This window comes from Cavia porcellus, unplaced genomic scaffold (genome assembly GCF_034190915.1).
Source record: "Cavia porcellus strain 051 isolate PalLab524CR breed Dunkin Hartley unplaced genomic scaffold, mCavPor4.1 scaffold_15, whole genome shotgun sequence".
NCBI classification, from domain to species: Eukaryota; Metazoa; Chordata; class Mammalia; order Rodentia; family Caviidae; genus Cavia; species Cavia porcellus.
The window spans coordinates 23,845,838-23,867,637 of record NW_026947498.1 but is presented as its reverse complement, the minus strand read 5'-3'; the positions used below and the strand labels follow the sequence as shown (position 1 = coordinate 23,867,637).

General features: G+C 32.7%; 1 protein-coding gene across 1 annotated transcript in view; it reads right to left on the bottom strand.

Moving 5' to 3' along the window:
• Nucleotides 1–21,800, bottom strand: part of Robo2 (roundabout guidance receptor 2) — a 1,616,745-nt gene that overhangs the window by 1,578,283 nt on the left and 16,662 nt on the right. Inside the window, exon 2 of the mRNA XM_063224740.1 lies at nucleotides 16,358–16,479. Within this exon, the coding sequence (XP_063080810.1) occupies nucleotides 16,358–16,466 (109 nt within the window). The 5' untranslated portion in view covers nucleotides 16,467–16,479. The remainder of the gene's footprint in view (nucleotides 1–16,357; nucleotides 16,480–21,800) is intronic.

Sequence of the window (21,800 nt, the reverse complement as noted above, 5' to 3'; positions counted from 1 at the left end):
GATACCTCAAAGGGCAAGATAAGGCCACAGCTGCAGACACTCTGGCTCCAACCCCCCAAAAACAAGGTAGAGAATGCAGCTGCAAAGAGTACTCCTACAGTCTTACTTCTACCATGTCTTCATGATAGGACAGTGCTATTGAATTGACCTGATTCATTACTTGGAGACGTCCTTGAAGTGACTCCCAAGATCTTGCTCATTGCCTGCACTTTCCTCAATTTCTCCGCCCTGTGTCCTTGGTCCTAAAATAAGAGGACTGATCCAGAGAATCCTTTCTCTATACCCTCGAATCCTTGAGCTTAATTAAAAGATTTTGACCCTCCTGGAGCCTTAAAAATCATACAATTTGTCTCTTTTTTATTTAACCTCCGCCATACACTCGTCTGGGAGATCAGGGATCTAGGACAGAACCCAATAGATCAACATAAAAATTACTTAAAACTAAAATGGGTTACATCACATGCTTTAAAGATGGGATTAAGACAGCAAGACACCTTTACACTTGCCCTACAATTCAGTGAGCAGATTTTGTGAATTTTGATGAAAGAAATACATCATAAAAAATCCAAGTTTGTGGCAGAACTCAGCAATATAAATAGTAGGATAGTCACTGAAGAATACAACTTCCCTACTGATTACCATGACTAATTCTACAAAGTGGGAAGATCATGACATCATTCAAAAATCTAGTTTAGATTTGTAATGACTGTAAGCACTTGATCAGTGAACAAGGTTGCTTGAATATAGCATGTGAGATTGAAATGCTAATATTGATTACCTGCCCTGACCTAAGAACAAGGATATACCTTGACCATACAGGATAAAGTGTGGTGGATTCTATGATTGGCAAATACAAATAGCTTTCATTTACTTGAACACAAACCATGTATTAGGTGAACCCAAAATACAAGCTGAATATTTAAATTAAAATGTATTACAGAAAAAAACACATTGCCATTATTTCCCTTCAAAATATTCCCTCCTGGTGCTAGCATACATCCTACTGTTCCTGTCCCTTTCTAAAGCACTTTTCGAGGTACTGTCTCCTTATTGTCTTTAAAAGGTTTAATCAGAACTATGGTGAATGCTGCTGCCACCTGCCATCCAAAGGAAAGTCACACTCGTAATATCATTTCCTTGATTTCTGGCTTTTCCATAAAGGCAAAACGACCAGAACGGTAAACATTTCAAATAAATTCAGAATATGCAAGCTGCCACAATAGTAAAACTAAAGACATTCAACACAGGATTTCTAGAAGTCCTTCAAAAATTGGCAAGAACAAAGAGCTTCGCTTCAAGAATAATATTTAGGGAGGAATTCATAGCAATATGTTTTCATTGTAGTATTTCTTTGAAATTTAAACATTCACTGTATTGTTTGATCATACCTTGTATGCATTATTCTTACTTTTTATTGTATATTACCTGTCTTAATACATCCATATGAGTTTATACCTAATTTTATAGATGATAAAAACTGCTACAAAAGATTATGAAGGTGCAGTTGGGGGGTGCTATGGTGCACAGGATGGGAGAGCACATTGCTGTGCTGTGAGTCTGTGTTCCCCAGCTCTCTGCACAGCATCACACCAGGGAATCTTACTCAGAGTTACATTTGAATTGCTAGCAAATGGTAGACTCATAAAATGAAAATGTCAACAGCTATCAAGTTTATAGAGTACATTTGGAGGATGCAGAGTATCTTGAGCATTTTGTTTTATGACCTTCATAGCCACATTATGAAATTAGTCCCTTTTTGAAAAGTACAAAATGGAAGTCTAGAAAGGAGTTACACAGACATTAAACTGTTCTCAAACTCATATGTACAAAGAAATTTTACATAGTTTTCTTGCAAAGAAATTTATATTCTACTCAGATCTACTATGCAATCAAATCTAGAATTCAGTGAAATTAGCTTCTTAGAACACAATTTTAGAGGAGATTTCTCATGGGCATTTATGCTAATAAATAAAATAACATGTTAAAATTTCACCTGACCTCTTATATATGTTGAGTGCCTTTTACTGCTATCTGTGAATTTTATACCTCCAAGTGATGCAAAAATGAAGTGAATTTGTTTCTATTTGTAATACAAAAGTCTAAATAGGCAAAGGGCAAAAAGATGAATTTATGTAATTTTTTCCTACAGTATTTCAGTTAATTTCTATCTAATAGCATTTCTGTTTCTAACATGAAAGTTGTTCTGTACTTTCTAGTTTTCTAACTGTAGAATTTCCTTACCCAAATTAAAAAATGTAAAGTTCTCCAATTTATGGCTCTTAAAATATTACTCCTATTATCATTACTAAATTTTAAATTTAAGTTACATTATTTCATAGAATTCTCTGGTTTACTGTTTAGTTTATTCACTGAACATTAGCTCTCAAAGATACTGATAAATGTCCTTTAAAATATTGGGAAAACCTTGATCAAAAATGTAAAGTAACTTTTATTTGTATTTTCCTAGGACTTTGAAATCTAGCAAATGGTACAATTCAAACTAAAATACAATACACATTTTTATAAACATATTTAACTTATATTCAAAATCATTTCTATGGTTTAGAAACCTATATCTTCCCAAGTCATTATACACTCAGAAGTGGCATTGGTGGAAGGTGACTGGATTATAGGGGCAAGATAGGTGATTTGCTGTTGGGAGGTGGAGTCCCAGTGGGTATGATCTGAAAGGGTCCATCTCTCTCCTTGGGTGTGCCCCCTTCCTTTCTACCTCTTAACTGACCTGAGGAACGCTTCTTTGCTCTACTAGATAACTCCTCATGGCTGCTTTTGCTTGAAAACTATCAGTGATTCAAGGACAGAAAATTCTAAAACATGAATGAAAATAAATCTCTCCTCCTTTACTCTCCTGGTATTATGTATTGTGTCCCAAACATGAGACAATGACTAAGACCATTAACACTAGAGAATTATAAATTAAAGCAACAGTGGCCAAAATCTAGAGTTCTGACAATATCAAATGATAGGAAAGATGAGCAACAAGAAAAAATATAACATGCTTTGGTACTAGGAACGCGAAACGGTACAGACACTTTAGAAGTCATGGTAGCAGATTTTTACAAGAGCAAATGTAATTTCATCATATGTTCTGCAATCGTACTTCTTAATGTTTCTTCATAGAGATAAAAATATTCATTTAAGAGGAAATGTGTCCACAAATGTTTAGAGCAGACTCACTTATAACTGTTAAAACTCGGGAGTAACCAAGATGCTGTATATTCAGTGCATGGGTAAAGAAACTGCGGTATATGCAGACAATGGAATATTAATTATCCTATCAAGCAAACATATAAAAGAATCACAATCGAATTTTTTGGAGTAAGATAAGCCAGATTGAAAACTATACATACTATGAGTTCAACTGTAAATTATTGAAGAAATGGCAAAAATAAGGAGGCATGAAAAGATTGCTGGTTGTCAGAGATTTACAAGAAGGTTCAAAGATGTGGAACAAGGAAGATATTTAGGAAAGTTAAACTATTACTCAGTATTACTCAATATAACACCATAAAGGTGCTATAAAACAATTGTGATTTCTTATTTAGTTTGACATTCATGCTTTATTCTTTTTTAAAACAAGTGATAGTGTCTAAAAGGGAAACTGCTAGTTCCCAGATAAAATTTTCTATTTTATGAGAGATAACACTAAATTCAGAGGTAACATTGAGTCTGTACACCAGTTTTGTTAAATTTTTATGATGAAATTGGGTGACATAGTCTCTCACTACTTGCACAGCAATAAAACCACTGGCACAGATTCCTAGCTTGCACTTAATATCCTGCAGTCCTAAACTCTTTCTCAAGGACAAACCATTTGTTTGCAAATGCTTTGGCATGCAAAAAATGATTAAGCAGGAGAACAAATTTATTGTATATAAAACTCAGATTATAAATGAATTAAAGTTATACTAATACAACTATAATTTATAATGAATTCAAATATCTTCCAGAAGAGTTATCTTGGGAATGTGAAGAGTAATCTGAATTTACCTTTCTGGTAGTTTTCCATCCCGCCAATGGTTACAGACTAAAATATATATTCAGCAATGACAAAGTTAGATGACAAAACCTATTTTATTATGAAGGGAAATACTTCCTAGGACACCAAACTTAAATGTTTTTTGTTTGTTTATGAAGTAATATAACATTTAAGGAAAAAAGAATTCCTAACAGTCCATGTTGTGTGAATGTTTCAATGTATTTCAAAGCAAAATTCAGCAGCCATCAGGCCTGTTAGCTTGACATTTAGGTAAGATGTTAAATCAGTATCCTTGAAAACAACCTTGAGGAACTCGTACAAATTTACTACCACTGAGATAATTTCATGACCAAAAGAGAAAAAATACCTCCATATATCCAAAAGGAGTAGCAATTATTAGAAACCAACAAAACTTCCATAGTGGAAAAATTCCCAATGTAAAAAGTTCATATTAAAGAAAGGAAAATGAAGAATGGGTTTATTGGACAGGGCAGAAAAAATGACTGACATGTGACCACATCTTAAAAAAAAAGAGATATCCAAAGATAATGTGTTATTATTTCAGCAAAAATAAGTAAACATGTAATATGTCTTGGTATTGATTCAACATCAGACACAATCATAAATCAAGTTTGGCTTTTATTTTGATAATAGGTGTGTTAGTTACAAAAATAGAAACGTAATATCTTCACGTAAGAGTTACATATTTTTCACTTATCATTCTAGTGCTGATGGTAAATTATTTAAAACTAAACATTGATTATTTTTAATAAAAACAAGAAAGACTACTTATAGTACAAAGAGAAATACTCTAATAGACACTGGTCATATTTTAGTCTTTACTGCTAAGGATTAGATTGCAATGTGTTTGAAAAAAAAAGTAAAATATTTTTTATAACATAACCTAGAAGATAAGTAGTAAACTGAAAATGTGTATTGAATTTAAAAAATCCAGAATTTTAAAGCTAGGTGAAGTTCTGCGTGCTTGTAATCCCAGCACTTGGGAGACTGAGCCAGGAGGATGAACTGAGATAATTTTATAAACAACAGGATCGCTGTGAGTTTGAGGCCAAGCCTGGGCTAGAAAGTAAATTCAGAGCCAGCCTGAACTGCATAGTGAAATCCTGTCTCAAAAGAAAACAAAATAATAATAATAATAATAATAATAATAAATTAACTGCTTCGTTTTTTACTTGCTATTACTTATCAGTGAAACACTATGGAATTGGAAGTTGTAAAGAAAAGCCAAAGCTTAGCTCAAGTGACCAATTCGTTTAATTATTACCACAACAGGAAATAGCTATTTTTTTATATAAGGCACTGCAGGAGGTACAAGGAAATACTATATTTGAGGAACCATGGAAGTGTAGAGACACAGAAAGTACAATACTTAAGCTGAATTGAAGAACAAGTTAACCAAGTAGATTTGCATGAGGTCACTACAAAATCCTCTCTTCTCCTCTCCTCTCCTCCCTTCACTTCCCCTCTTTTCCTCTCCTGTCCTCTCCTCTTTTCCTCTGTTCCTTTCTCTTGTTCTCTCCCCATCTCTGGCTCTGGCTTGTGCTCTAGCTCTCTCTCTCCCCTTCTTTTTCTCCCTCCCCTCTAAATTTTTGCAGTGATTTCTATCAAATAAAGGCTTTAGGATGTGTCTTCGTCCACCTTACTCAGCGCATTTGCTTGCTCTTCTCCAAAGCCAAAATAACCATGACAGGTAAACATATTGAAATGATCCAGGACATCAACTCAGTCACTATCATGCAGCTAAAAGCAGTCATCAGAGAAGACTTCCAGAACTGCTTCAAAAAGTGGCAAGAAGTGGGATTACTGTATTCAGACCAAAGGGTAGCATTCTGAGGCAGATTCACAGCCTTTTTTATTATAAATAAATTGAGAGGTCATGAGTTCGATATCTGGTACCAAAAACAAACACATACACACAAAATATCATGTGTAATAAAACTGATATTTAGGCATTTACCATGTTTTTGATTGCACCTCATGTACACATGATGCAACAAAAATAGTTTCAGAGAAAAATTTCGGTATCACTGCATACATGATTAGCATTTTATTCATAAGCGAAATTTAATTTTTGCAGTAGTACTCTAGCCTTAAAAAACATAATATCCACGAGGTTGTACCAAAAATCTGAATTAAAAACAAACAAAATCCCTGAAAGTGACTTATTTTAACCACCTACAAGATTAGGAACATTAATAAACTTTTACTGAATACAATGCCAAGATCCTTGTTCTCATTCACCCTGAAGCCCTTTCTTATATGGTTTTGTGTCAAAATTGTCTATGCCAGGTGCCCTGAGACTTTCACATTACTAATTCCAGGAGATAATTTTAATTATCATCTATGTTGGCTTTTCTAAATTCCAGCAGCATACATACAAGATCTTTCCTATCTGATTTACTTTGCATTGCCTCATTTAGACCATCTTTACAGTTTCCTTTTTGTTTCTAAGGATCTCTTTTAAAAAGTCTCAAGTATTGATCCTTTGTAAGTCTCTAGTCAGAGCTAATGGTGTCCTCCAAATTGTTTTCTTTATTCCCATTACACTATGTGTTTCAGATTCTCAAATATAGCACATTTCTTGCTTAGGTTCCCTATAGGACAATCATCTAATGATACATTTCCTTTTCTACCTGGAGTTTTCACTAATCATACTCAGAATGAATTTGTTGCTGTTTTAAGGTGTTACAATCTATCATACCCAGACTCATACTCCCCACATAGTTTTTCATTTCTGCTGTGATCCTACAGGCTTCTCTGTCAATACTCTTTGTACAAGATTTCATCTGAACAAAAGACTTGTCAAATTCTAGCACACAGCCAAAGAAAATATTGCCAGCTTTGTGGACCAAAGAGAAAATTTGGCCAACTGTATTTAACAAAATTCTTTTGACTATTTTACATTTTACATTTTTAGTAATTTATAAATGATAGACGAATGGGCTTTAGATCAGACTTGCTTATGAACACTGGTCTTCCAAGCGCTGGCTTTAACTATGAATTAAAGTATAATCCACATATCTCTTCTTCTCAAATTCCCATCTCTAAGTCAACGTTCAATGCCTACTTGGTATCTCCATTTAGAAATATCAATGTCAATTTTATAGAGTAAAAGAGTAAAATTAATCATATACCTGTACCTATGCAATCCATTTTATATCATTAAACTATCCTGTCTCAAGAAAGTTGACCGTAATCCACCAAATCTCTATGTGATGTGAATAATGTGATTCTTGATGCAATCAAAATCACTAAAACCTGATGTGTTCCTTGATCAAAAATCCTATCAAATCTACATTCAAAACAACTTCTATGGATAATTTTCTCCAATTTTATCACTATAACCATAATCCCAACAATTATACTCTTCATGTGGGCAGAGGCAATAATCAGATAAATGATTACCCTTCTCCACTAATTTACACTTCTTCAATAGTACATTTATGTATTGTGAGTAGCTAAAATTGTAAATTTGATCATATCTCATCTTAACCTTAAACTCTTTACTAGATTAAAAATATAGCCAGTCATTACTTCCAAAATATTAATGAATTTGGTCTTTGAAATCACTCATGACCCATCTTCCCAATGGCACTTCCTAAATGTCAAACTGCTTTTAAAAATTAGGAATCTTTATATTTTCTACTCTGTCTTCTTACAATACCCTAGATCCCTATCCCTTCATTTTAAAGTCAACTGAAACATTACCTTTTAGGGAGTGAAATATTTTACTTCCTGTAGATAAATTAGTGCCTCTCCTGTTTCCAGTTATAATTAGACACATTGTGATATCTAATCTGCATCATGGTTGTACCCTTCAGAGCCCCCACTCATTGGTCTCTCTCTCTCTCTCTCTCTCTCTCTCTCTCTCTCTATATATATATATATATATATATATATATATATATATCTGTTTGTCTTCCTCCTCCTTCTGATCCCATTACAACTTCTTAACCTTTTTTAAATGTTATACCCATGAGTCTCTGCTTTTGTCAATGAAATATGACTAGTGCCTGGCACATATTTCATGGATTGAGTCATACACAGATTACTATGTGTAGCTTAATATTTTTTATAAGTTTTGAGCTTGTACATTTTTTCTTTATTTTTGCATCTTACATATTTTTTCAGGCTTTCTACTCAGTATTAATATGCATGTAATATTATATCCTCAGGACTTTTTCTTTCACTGAATCATGGGAACTCAATTTTCTTAAGAAACCTCTATTTACGCAAATTTAAAAAGCCATAAAATATGCTTAAAACCTTTCTAACATGAAGTACAAGAGAAAATTATACGAGGAAATAAAAGAAAGCACAAATATTTCTGTTTATTCTGAATCCCAAGATTTTAAGGCAGTGAGTTTTCACATTGTCACACTCCCTGACTATGGAGATGAAAGGTGTCTATGTAGAGCTATTAACTAATTACCATTGTTCATATTTGAGCTCCAAAAGCATCAGTTTAATATGTTTTGATGGGTGTGATAGTAGTTTGAAAGCAGTTTTATCAGTAGTCTCCAATGGTGCAAGTGACCTTTCGAATTAGCAACTTCAATTAAGCACTTAAATCTGATGAAGAATAACTTAAACGTTATGGTAAATTTACATTGACTAATTATTCTAGAAAGCTTTCAAATTAATTAAACATGAGATATTCAGTAATGGGAAAGAGAAAGATACAAAGCTAGTGTTAATCAGCTTAGAATAGATTTTCATATTACTTTAATACACTAGTTTGTAGATGATTATAAGAGTAATAAGGTGAGAATTATTGAGTTCTAAGTAGTGGCTGTTAAACTCAGAGAGAGAGAGAGGGAGAGAGAGAGAGACAAGAGAGACAGAGAGAGAGAGAAAAGGAGGAGAGGGAGAGGGAGTGGGAGAGGCAGAGGGAAAGAGAGATCCCCACTAGCCTTCAGCGAAAGTCAATATAACAGGAAGTGAGATCCTGCACAATTCCATCCCATCTCCTCTATTTTGTTACCTTTTATACTTGCTGTTACCCTGCCACCTGTGCTTGCTCCAGCCATCTTAGTTTTATTGCTATTCCTATATGCACCAAAAAAATCTTGGTCAATCTAAGGAGTCCCCTTTACTGTATGTTCTTTTCCAATTCACTGTGAAATCACTGTGTAGTTTAGGACATCTGCAATTCATACTGTCAGCTGCTATCTCCTCTATGTGGCTTTTCCTTCCTCTGCAATTAAAATCACCCTCTCAGAATTCTCTCAGTGCCATCATAGGATTATACTCGTTATCTGATCTCACTTTGGTATTTATGTTGCCCATTGTTATCTATGTCCTCACACAGAAAGGAAAGCTTTACAATAGCAGAGAATTTTTGGTAAAGTCCTTCATTGAGAATAATTCCTAGTCCTACTCCAGGTAATATTTACAAATATTAGCCGACTCAGTTAATGTACTGCCCATGCTGTTCAGGTGCTTAAAAACAAAAAGCATAAATCAACAATCATACTGCAGAGTGAGAAATGCGGTATATGTGGAGATATGCCAGTATGAAGCCATATGACATATGAATGAGGAATCTAGGAAGGGATGAATTAGTAGATTACATCTCAATTGAATGAAGAGGAGAAAAAAGATCTTAAGAACAAGCAGCAGAAGTTTGACACAGGAAAGTAAATTTTTAAAAAAGTATAAAAAAGAAAATAAAACAGATTGCATTTCTTTCACTATGTCAGATATAATTAACCATTCAAAACCAAGATAGTTTATGCTTTGAAAAAGCTACAGTTGATAAATAGATCATGCTGTGCTATGGCCATATATAAATCCTAGAACTTTGTAAATTTTGAGAAAAAGCTTTTAGACAAGATAGGATTGTTTAGGGAAGCAAAGTTGCTGATGGATGGAGCCATATCCATTAAAGACAAACGCTGTGAACAAGGTGTACAGACTTCGTAGTGGAAACGTGCCAGATCATTATTTTTTATATCTCTTGAAGCCTCCACTGGCAACTTTGAAATTCATGAGCTTTCTAAAAGAAACCTAATAAGTGACAGAGAAATGATTCCCAATCTTGCTGTAAGCTGAAGTAGGCACAGCATTTCTGGCTCAAGAGATAGTTTAAAAAAAAAAAAAAAAAGAAAGAAAAGAAAAGAAATAAAGGAAAGAAATAATACTATTAAGATTAAGCAGTAATTTATGCCAAAGGCTGGGCTTTCCAGGCTAAACATGATGCCATTTGAAATCTCTTTCCTTCCAATGTCTAGGATCTGGTATCTATTAATTGGGTTTGTACATAAATAACTAAAGTTGTCCTAAAGCTGAGTTCTCAGACTTCGCCCCACAGATGGTTCTGGGGCTGACCACAGGCAAATGTGGAAGGAGCTAAGTGCCTGCTGGGCAGACAGAGCCTCTTTCTTTGTCCTTTTTCCACTTTTTGTTTTTCAGCCTGGGGAAGTCTTGGAAAATCTTACTAAGAGGCCATATACAAATTAATTTTAAAGAATGATTAATATATTAATAGTATTAGCATATGTTATATATTAGTTTATGTATTTCTATTTGTTCCTATCACTTTGCATTTTTTACTGTTTCTTTATTTAGTTTGATATCACTTCCTATATTACTACATTCTCTTTACTGCAAGTTAGGCTTCTTTTTCCTGTATATGTTTAGATGGAAAGAAAAGCTAAGCTAATACACAGCATAAATGATAGAGCCTGTTAAACCTACATTTTATTTATGCTAAACATCTGAAACAAACTCAAAATTTCCACTCTAACAATTCAGTTCTAAATCAAATGTTCATACAGTCCCTAATACGTACAAACAGAATATCAATGATCAAAAGTAATTTGGAATAGTGTTTAAAATATTTTCCTAAATAAATTCAATTTTAAAGATGAAACACCTTCAAGAAAATGAGATTTATGTTACGAAACAAGTTAAGTCTAATTTGAAGTAGCAAATATAGTACTAATGTGTTTTACAGCAAGAATCATTTTTACAAACATTGTGAATAGTTCCTTCCCACATATTGGGTACTGTAATTCAATTTTAAGCAAAAAGAGAAATACATTGCCAAAGTCATCTGATACAAAAATGGAATATTGTACAACTTCCCTTTGTTTCATTGCAATGTTCTTTGATGAAGTAAAAGACTATTAAAATACAAACACACACAAGCAATAATTTCATTTTCAAGGATCTATCCATATTGAGAAAACAAATTACTTTCTTCAGAAAAAAAATTTTTTAAAAAATTTAAGGAGCATTGCAAAGGGATCCTTATTACTAAACATTATAGATTACAACTCTCTTGCCTGCCACATAAAACTATTCACACTTTAGAAACGCAACTTTCAGATCTCTGCAAAGAATTACAAATTCATAAAAATCTATGCAGATACATATTCAAGAATTCAATTATAAAATACAAGTTTTTTCAACACACTATTTCCTCTAATCTAAGACCATTTTTTATTTTAAACTGCTACTTTTCCAGTTTACCACATCATATGAACCTCGAAATTTAAAGAAATGGTGTACTTTATATAATGTCTAACCATGCCTGGTTTTTATTTAATGAAGAAGCTCTTAGGAATGACTACTGGGATTTTAAATGTTGTCGGGCCTTCATATCTGTGAATGTTTTAAATATTGAATATTTGCATTTTAATTTTGAGAAGTTTCAATCCAAAAATAAAACAACCTATGTAACATAATTATGACATTGACTAAATTAAACTCAATTAAATTATGCCATATGTATATACATTTATTCTATGAAGCACAATGGGAAATATTTTACATGTGACAAACAGTGTCAGAAACATTAAGACTTATATAGCTCGGTTCAATTTCACCACTACTTAGCTTGATGGCATTTTAAGGTAATGCCTCTTGGGATACAAAAGTAATCATTATACAGTATTCACTGCCAAATGTCTGAGCTCACTTCTCTTAAAACAATTGAATAAATATTCAATTATAAGATGAAAATAATTTACCAAGCAACTTCAAAAAACCATAAACCATAGATGGTTTGAGGTCCTTGAAGCTGATTGTTTCTTACCAGTAATGATCCTAAAATATTAATACTCACAAATCTGAGATTTTCTAATTAAAAGTTTGTATCTAAAAACATTCAGTTGAACATTAGACATCATATTCAGCTACTGACAGAATTACAAAATCAGTTAAATTTCTGAAAGAAATAGTGAAATGATAAAAACAATAGAATCTGGACATGGTGGTACATGTCTTTAAATCCAGCACTCGAGAGGCTGAGGCAGGAGAACTGACATGAGTTCAAGCCCAGTTTGTCAGTCACAACCCTCTGTTGGAACAAAAAAACAGAACACAACATATTGGGATAGTTTTGAAAGGGGTTGGCTTTGGGGCAGAATTTTTATGTATTCTTCTATTTTGAAATGTTTTACTCTGTTCCTTTTAGAGAAAAACTAAATTTGTGATAAAAATTTGATGCTTTATCATTTCATTTAATCATATTAAGACCATGTAGTTTAAGAAGTTGCTATAGGAAACAACCAAATGATCTTCTCCAAAACTTTGCCTCCTAACTGAAATATTTTTTCACAGTACAGATTACAAAACTAAGCATTACAATTGTGAGATATTATTAGATTTTAGTTTTTGATGTTTAATATCTGATCTAAAATCTATTCATGAAAACAAGACAATTTAAATTATTTTGTTCTCAAAATTTAATTTGCTCAATTAAGATTTACTTGCTTCAAAATTTCAAACTTTCTCTTATCCAGCATCAGGCTTGCTATTTGAAATTTAAGCATATAAACTTAACATGGACATTAAATTATTTAAATATCTCTCAGTATTTGTGATACATTAAAATTAATGCTATATTTTGGTAGTATCCATTTAAAAACACTTGAAATAATTCAGTTTTGAATATTCTAGCAAATTTACTGTTCCATACATAATGATAGCTATCACATTCTTAATACTATTCTTATATACCAGAAAAATAACACATCTATACGATATAATAGGCAAAAAGTATTCCTTTACTACAGCCATTTCAGTGGAAATATTTGTAAACATTACAAAACAATATTTGTGAAGTGTTTGTTTTTTAAATTCAAAAGCAATAATTTATTTTAGCAAGTATTTAAATTAATTTCCAATTGTTTCATATTGCCTTTATACTTATACTGAGAGGCTGATTATTTTCTAAAGTTTTCATTACCCTAACATACTTCATGTTATTATTTAAATATGTTGTTAGGAAAAGAAGGAAATGTTGGGTTTGAAAACAGTTTCTCAGTTCTGAATACGATATCTGCACTTGAATTCTCCACAAGTTGCGAGTGGTTTGGGCTTTTCTGTTGTGCTATCAACTACATCTACACTTGCATATCAGCTCAGCTTTATGCAGATAATCCCAAAGGTGATGTCATAGTGTTTGGCAATGTGCATCTGAACACCTATCTTGTGACTATTCTTCAAATGGTCACAAAATTCTTCAAAATAAATGTGAATACCTATGTTACTTATTTTCAGAGTACATATATCTTCTTTTAAAATTGACATGCACAGTATTATACAGTATTTTTTCAGTTTCCTGTATTAAAAGGCTCTAATGTGCAAAGTACCTAAGTAAGCTAAGATACAAATAGAGTCCAAGTGTGAAATTGTACTTTTAGGAAAAACACCAATTAATCCAGAGCCAGAGAAATGGATGATGACTAGCAGATGCTTTTATGGACTTAACAAATCAACAAGGTCTATCTCACTGATTTCAATCTACTTGCACATCTTTTTCTTTTCATTTTGATTCAGATGTTTCCAGAGGAACTCATGGGTCACTACTATTTAGAATTCATACTGCATTTCCTATGTCATGTTCATTGTAAGTGGTGGTGGAACATAATTTAAGTAGTATCTCCTATGTTTTTTCATATACATTCCCAGTTAAAGGGATCTTTGTGTTCTGTCTTGACAACCTATCATATATGACAAGGTCTTTATGTGAAGCAACATCTATAGTTACAATAACTTACAAATAACTGGAGTGGAATACAAAAAGTCTGAATTGAAATATAATTTAAATTCATTATTATTTTTTAAATCATAAATTTATGATAAAAATGTTCATCCTCTTTTATATGCACACTTTCACAGACACATACCTCATTGAGACTTAATAATAGTGTTGTACTTTTAAGCACAAATAGCAAGTGTTTAAGTAAAGCTATAAACTTAATATAGGAAAATCTTTTTTATAGATTCCCCGTGTATTATACTCTTACCAATAGTAAATACCTCTGTGATTTTTATTTAAATAATAAGCAGCAATGTTTAATTTTAAAACTTTAATTTTTATTTACAATTATTTTCATGTCCAAAATGAAAAGCAATATTTAATATGATATAAATGATCATTTTAGCTTGAGTTATACATATAAGTATTTCCCTTTATGTCTAAGAAAGCTGCTTCATTAACTCTAGACAAAGTAAATATTCCTTAACTATAATATTAAATTTTATTTTCTATTAACTTACTTTGATTTTGAGTCATTGTCTAATTGTTCTTTTTAAAAAGAAACTAAATTACTTAAGCATGCATTTACCATTAGAAGCTTTACTAAGCTTGGATATTTTAAAATTCTGGACATTTTTAAATAAATGACGGTTACTATCAAAAGTAAAAATATCTGAGTAATCAGTATAGAAGAAAGAATGAAGAGTTTGGCCAAAGAAGAGAAAAGATACATGTTTTTCTCCTATATTCCAACTGATCATTAAGTCATTACTGCTTGGAACAAGCCATAACTCCAGTGAAGACCAAAGAAAGGTTTTCAACATACCTGTACAAACCGCCACGTCCTGTTGGAACATTATTGCAGAAAAGCAGCTGTTAAGTTGTATTTTAGTGAATGCACACATTGTCAGAAGGATAAACAACTCCCTCAGCCAACACAAATGTAATGTGGCCACAGCCCACACATTGTCATTTTATATCTTGATGAAAAAATACTTCATATATTATAAATTTCCAATATTATTTTACCATACAAATAAAGGAAAATAAAAAATTAACTACAAATATTAAAACTTCATAAAGTCATAAAAGAAAAACTATAAGGGTCAGGGATTTAACTCAGCGGCATAAGCACCTGCCTGGAAAACACGAGGTCATGAGTTTAATTGCCAGCACCAAAAAAAAAAAAAAAAAAAGAAGAAGAAAAGAAAAACTATAAAATCAAAGCTTAAATAGCCACCAAAATTATGTTCATATTTTGTAGATATACTTATTCACACAAAAAAGCACTCAAACATTTCTTATTTTGAAAAGCATCATCCTATCCCACTTAAAATTAATTCAAGAAAACTGTGTGGAAAACAAGCAGCATACTTTTTACAAGATATTTTCAAAAGAGGTCATCAATTTACTTGAATAGCTACAGTATAATATTCAACAAATATTTGGTGACCAAAGAATTAGTGAAGCTCGATCCCATCACAATTATACAACACAAGTGTCCATTTCCAATTTTATCAAGAGTAATAAACCAGCCTTACACCTTTTCTCCTCACAAATTTCAAGTCCTACCAAGTGCAGAAGCAATATCCAATGCTTACTCCCTTAAGGGGATAACCCCAACAGGGCACAATTGCTTTTAGTCACAAAAACACTGCAGTTCTTCTATCTGAGCAGGTAACACATTCCTAAAAGTAATGCAATCTGTACCACAAAATACCTTTACCTACACTGGCTTTGTCATCAAACAGTCCACATAGCTATTTATCAAAACAGTATATTGAAAACATTTTTACAAAATTCATAGTTCCTTTCTATTCTCCAAAGATCAATTCAGGATGTCACAAACTTTTTATTCTACTCCGTCATTATCTTGCCCCACACACATTTGGCAGAGAAATGTGGGAAACATTCAATACTTTTTAATTTCTAAAACACATCACATCCATTAAAAAATGTTACTGAAATTTTAAAATGATACGGCGATTCACCAAAAAAAAATTCAAAAATGTCTCTACAAAAAGAACATAAATGCTTTAAGCTCTCATAAAATTTAACACACACACACACACACACACACACACACACATGCACACACATTTATAGTATCTACTAGATCTGAGTAAAACCAGTTTTAGAATGATGGCTTCAAATTTAATACACCAATTTGTACCTAAGTCCAGTTCAATTTAACTGTTTCAAAATCATTACAGTGAAGTTGACAAAAATCTGAGTGAAAGATTGTAACAAATTGCCCAACACATCAAGCTAAAGACTTGCATAATTTCATCACAAATAGGAACACATAAGAAGCTTTCAGGTTATTAGAGCATGCATCCACCTACCTTGTCCTTGTCCACTCCCTTGCTGACCCCAAAAGATTACAATCATCAACAACAGTCCAGGAGTCCATGTCCACATAATTCTAGTGACATTTCTTTGTCTTCTGGCCATTGCATTTTAAACTCTACATATGAAGTTGGATATGAAAAGGAAAATAAATGATAGTCGTAAAGATATATAATGCCACTCAAATTCCATACTAATATGCAATGTGCATTTACAAATTATCCTACTTACAATGACATATATCTAAAATTGATGCCTCTCTTTGTGGTTCTGACTCAGGTGATTAATATGAAAACTCATTTACCTTCAACCATATATTCTAAACATTCATCAGAATGATATTGTTCAATGTCATGTTGCAAAATAAGACATTAAATCTAAAAACGTTTTAAAGCATTACCAAAATTCATATTTGGAGTTAAAGGAAGCAAAAAATTGTGCATGGTCACCATTTATAACTTGTTACTTAGGTGAAGTAACACATTAAAAACACTAAGTCATTTCTATGTATATATGAAAAATATTTTCACCGTATTTTTGTAAGTTGATATTAATATCTCAAAAAACATTCCTCAGTTTTGAATCCAATGGTGTTTTGGTTATATTGGTAATTTTAACTGAACAGAGAGGTTCATTATGCACAGAAATCTACAATTTTGTATTTAAAATTAAGAGTGAAGTTATAAAAATTACAGAAGTCTTATAATTTGAATTTTACATGCATAACTCATAAGAACTATCATGTATATGTAGTATATCATCATGTATTCAAATATATAGATATATAAAAACAGATACATAGATATATTTACTGGAAACCTCACTTTGATGTTTTTAAGCTGATAAATTAAGACATTTAAATAGTAACCAAAGTGAGATTTTCTATTTCTACGGGTAAATGATATTTTCTATTTCTATAGATTAAATGACTAAACCTGAAAAACATATAGCAACATGCATGTCAAAATGAAAATTGCAACATAAAACAAGTTGGACAATAATAGCTTCAATGCTATACCTTTTATTTAGAAAAATATAAAGTACTTAGAGTACATATTTTCATATTTGCATAAACATGTACTAAAATATAATATTGACAAATAATGACAAATATTTTCATAGCCAATATCAGGAAAATTCAAGTTCATAATTAAATGGTTAAAGGTATTTTTAAATCAGAGTTGCTTACTCTTAAATCTCAATTTGTTTGGTTGGCAAAACATGAAGCCAAGGAAAGTAAATTTTAATGATGCATAGAACAAACCCTTTATTCAAATGATACATAGTCATAATTCTAGAAAATTTGGAAGCAAATACAGATACCCAGAAATTTCTCTTCTCCATTTTTCCTACTTCAAGAAAGATGTAGATTTAATCACTCACTCTGCATGACTTCATTTCAGATTTACAGTGTCAAAAGTAAACCGAATCACCACCTAATTCAGTCTCTTCATTCTAAGTGAGCGAACAGGTTGGTAAGTTGGTAAAGACATTTCTAAGTTTATGTGTAATGTCTACTTCATTTCATGCACATTTACTTATACTTACTACTCTTTAAATATTGAAACAAATCCTGAAGTATAGATAGTTGAGACCACTGTGCTTTCCTGGCTATAAAATAGGTTCATAACCAGAATGGAGGAGCTTGTGCACTTTAGTCTCTTACTGACTTTACAACCATACCATGATTCAATATTGTTTTTCTTGCTGTTTCAAATGCTTAGGTCATCATAAAAAGAAAGCAGACCATAAAAAATGTGCTAAAAAATGTGCTATGCAGCTGCATTGGAGAGATGCTTTGAAATTCATGGGTGTCAACCAGAAAATACAGTCTTCTGAATAAAGTGGCTATACATCTACTATGAAAGCAAATGAAAGACTCCAGCTATTTGAGCCATGCAATTATGACCACCTCTGTTACACCTCTCGCAAGTTAAAAAAAAAAATAATAACTCTCCTGCTCCTACTGTAGGTTTCATTTCTCAAATAAATCTTTTGCATACACATAGTGTGTACACAAAAAGTTGGTTCTTAGACAAAGCCTATGTCTGCATCAGATGCCTTTAGACTTGCTAATTCACTGTTATCCTGATAGGATGGGTCTTGTCAGCTTCCCTTATGACTTTTTAAAGTAGCTTCTTTAAAGAATTCTCTGTAACAGCTTCCGTGCAGGTCATGCTCTTAGCAACTGCCTCTTTATTAGATCTTCTCCAGGAGATCTGGGCTGTGCCAGTGACCCCCTGGGTTGGGTTGCTATTCCTTTTGCTCAAGTTCTTCATTAGAAAGCAACCTCTCTGTTTACCCTTTTAAAACTAAAGTCCAAAGCATTAAATGAGACCGGGAAGTGACTGTAGCTCACAGGTCATCAATTCCCCTCTTCAGCATATTATAGGAACACTATCTATGCCAGAAAACATAGCAGAACCCATTACAGCTCTAGAGTTCCAGTTATTAACATTGATTTTTTTCAATGGGAAATTTTCATTAGGAACCCATCACATGATTTACATTCAACAGTAACTTAAATTATGATATATAGTGCAGCCTAACTTTAACATTGTTTTGGACTAGGTACCACTGAGTCATTTTTAAAGAGGGTCTTTTTTGATATTAGTAAAATCTCATAGGCAGTGACTAATTCCAAAGTATACCTAGCCTTTGGTAGAGATGGCAAAAGTCTAGTGTAAGCCAAATTATAATTTAGTACATTAAAATGTATATGTATAATACATTGCTATAATTTTATTTCTTTTTCCAATAAAATAAAACTTAAAGGTTAAAATATCTATTTAGGCCATTGTGCTTTAGAATAAGTAACTCAGTCAGTGACAGGAAGCTTCACTGTTAATGTCATTTAATTTCTTTGGCAAATTAGTTAAATCCTCTGCAAGATTCAACCTGTACATTTTTGACAAACAAAAAAAATCTCCAAGATTCTTACAGGCTTTGAATTTTTGAAATTGTGCTATGTTATTGTATCAAGGTTTTGATAGGTCACTTGCCAATTTCTACATTAATAATTATAGACCTTGAACTGTAACATAACATATAAGTCAGTCTCCTAAGGTGTGATTCATAAACATTTGCTTTAAAAGAATCCAGTGTGTGTGTGAAAATGTGCACTGCTTTGTATCCCTGAAGACACTAACCTAGAACCTGCAGAGCACAGACCTTCAAATGTTAACTGTGTATATACACTAGGAAAGGAATCTAAGGAAAATAAATTCAAATATTCAAGTGCATTGATAGAAGGAAAAACTGATCACATGGGAGGGAATGGAAACTACAAAACCTAATGGAATTAAAAGTGGACAAAGACTCGGGGTAGGGCTGAAAAAGAACACGAAACTACACAGGGCTTATTAGTAATTGGAAACAATACTGGTTTCAGTTTAAGCACAGAGGAAAAAGAGAAATGTTATAAATTCACAGACAGTTTAAGAGACCATTATTTTTTTTAGTTAATAGAGAATAGGGGGTTACCAACTAAGAACCATGCAGATCTGCTTAGATGAAGGGCACTAAAAATAAACTTTTAAAAATAAATTTTAAAATGATAGGTAAATTAGAAATAGTATTTTAATACAAATGCTGAATTGGATATTTTCAGATTGTAGATAGGCATAAAAATGATTCAAGATCTTCTGACTTAGTTACCCAAATGATTGGTGGTACCCTCCTCTGACAGCTGAAAAACTAGAACATATTTTCCCTGAATTATTCATATTTGTTGTTTTACAGAGAGCATGGATTGTCAGAAGACTCTAAAACTAGAAACCTCTAGTTATACAGAGGAAATAGATTTAGTACTTTAAAAGAATATGCAGAAAAAAAGTGTAATTAGAATGAAACCCATAAGAATAACCAATGCATAAAGGGAAGATAAAATTATAGTAAACACCAAACTTTCTTATTCATGGCAAGGAAATAAAACTCAGGATATTTGCAAAAGAGATCTAACATTGAACTATGCTATCTGAAGTTAAAAAAAAAGTGGAAGTTGAAGACAGGAGAGAACTGGGTTATAATGGAATGGCAGAAGTTATGGCCTGAGGAGAAGCACTATAAAGGTAAAAACTTACAGAAATAAACATATCTAAGGCAAAGAAGCTAAAACAGAAGCATGTCTAGAAGTAATATATTTTCATGAAGATATCAGTTGCAGTTTTGCTGATATATATAATGTCTAAATGCAATGAAGGTATCAATCAAGAAATGGAGATAATAGGGAATTTTCATGACCCAACTTTGTGCACACTGAAATTAGAATGAAAAGATCTGCTAGTGGCAAGAATAAAAAAGGCACTTAGCTGAAACAGTGTCATTCATTAGCAGTCAAAAAGTTGTAATGGGGAGCACCGATAACCACACTACCCTCTGGTTGTAGGTATGGGGGGGACAGAGAAAAGAAGGAAGTGGGAGGGTAAATTACCCTTTGAACCAACCATGCTTTATTTTAAGGTCGTTAAAAGAGAAGTCTAGAAGTTAGCAAGGCATTCTTGATAGAGTTTCCTATAGCTTAGTAAGTGCTACAAGAAAATCAAGATTAAACACAGAGGTGAAATGAAGTGTATATGCTTAACTTGAGGAGCCAATGGGTGAAGCTGTCATCTATGGGATTAGTACAGAACACTGCTGCCTCTAATTCCAAATCCCACCAATGCAGAGAACAAGGGGCAGCCTTGCAGCATCTCCAGGTTGACTTTAGATGACTGTCCTGACTCCGCCCATCAAGCCTGTGGCTTTGTGCCCACATGGGGCATGTCCTGCCACTCCCTGGAGACTGGGGAGCCCTTCCTTCTGTGAAACAAGCTGCGGTGGGCATAGTGGTGGTGATGGTGGGGTTTGCTGCTTGTCATATGTGCATTGGAGAAACTGACTCTAAACACACACCTAAAGGGCCTGTTTCTGGGTCCAACTTTCATAAGTAGCAGAGCCATTCCCTTGGTGAGATCTACTGAGTCAGCTCTGATACAAGAGTTTGTAAAGAAAACACCCTGTCTCTTTAAGAAATAAGTAAGACTACTATAAAATGAAAGATAAAGAACCCAACTCTGGATCTGACACAACTGAGTCATGATTATGCTACTGGGAAGGCACCAAACAGTATTGCAAGGATCTTTGAAAATGAGTCACATCCAAGTCTATTGAAAATAACAAGAGAAAACATAGTAACTACGGAAGATCACCTATATTGTGGTCTTATATGTCTTATCCATTGCATGTTTTTCTAGGAATTTGTTTTGCTGTCTTGTTATGATTTGTTTTTCCCTATAATACAGAAAGGATAGATATATATGTAGAAATTCACACATGAGTTTTTTTTTTTTAAATTACTTATGGGAACAGATTATATAATGCAAGATATAATGAACAGATACTCTGAAGAAGAGACACTAAGAAACCCAATTCTAATTTTGTAGCATTATGATATAAATT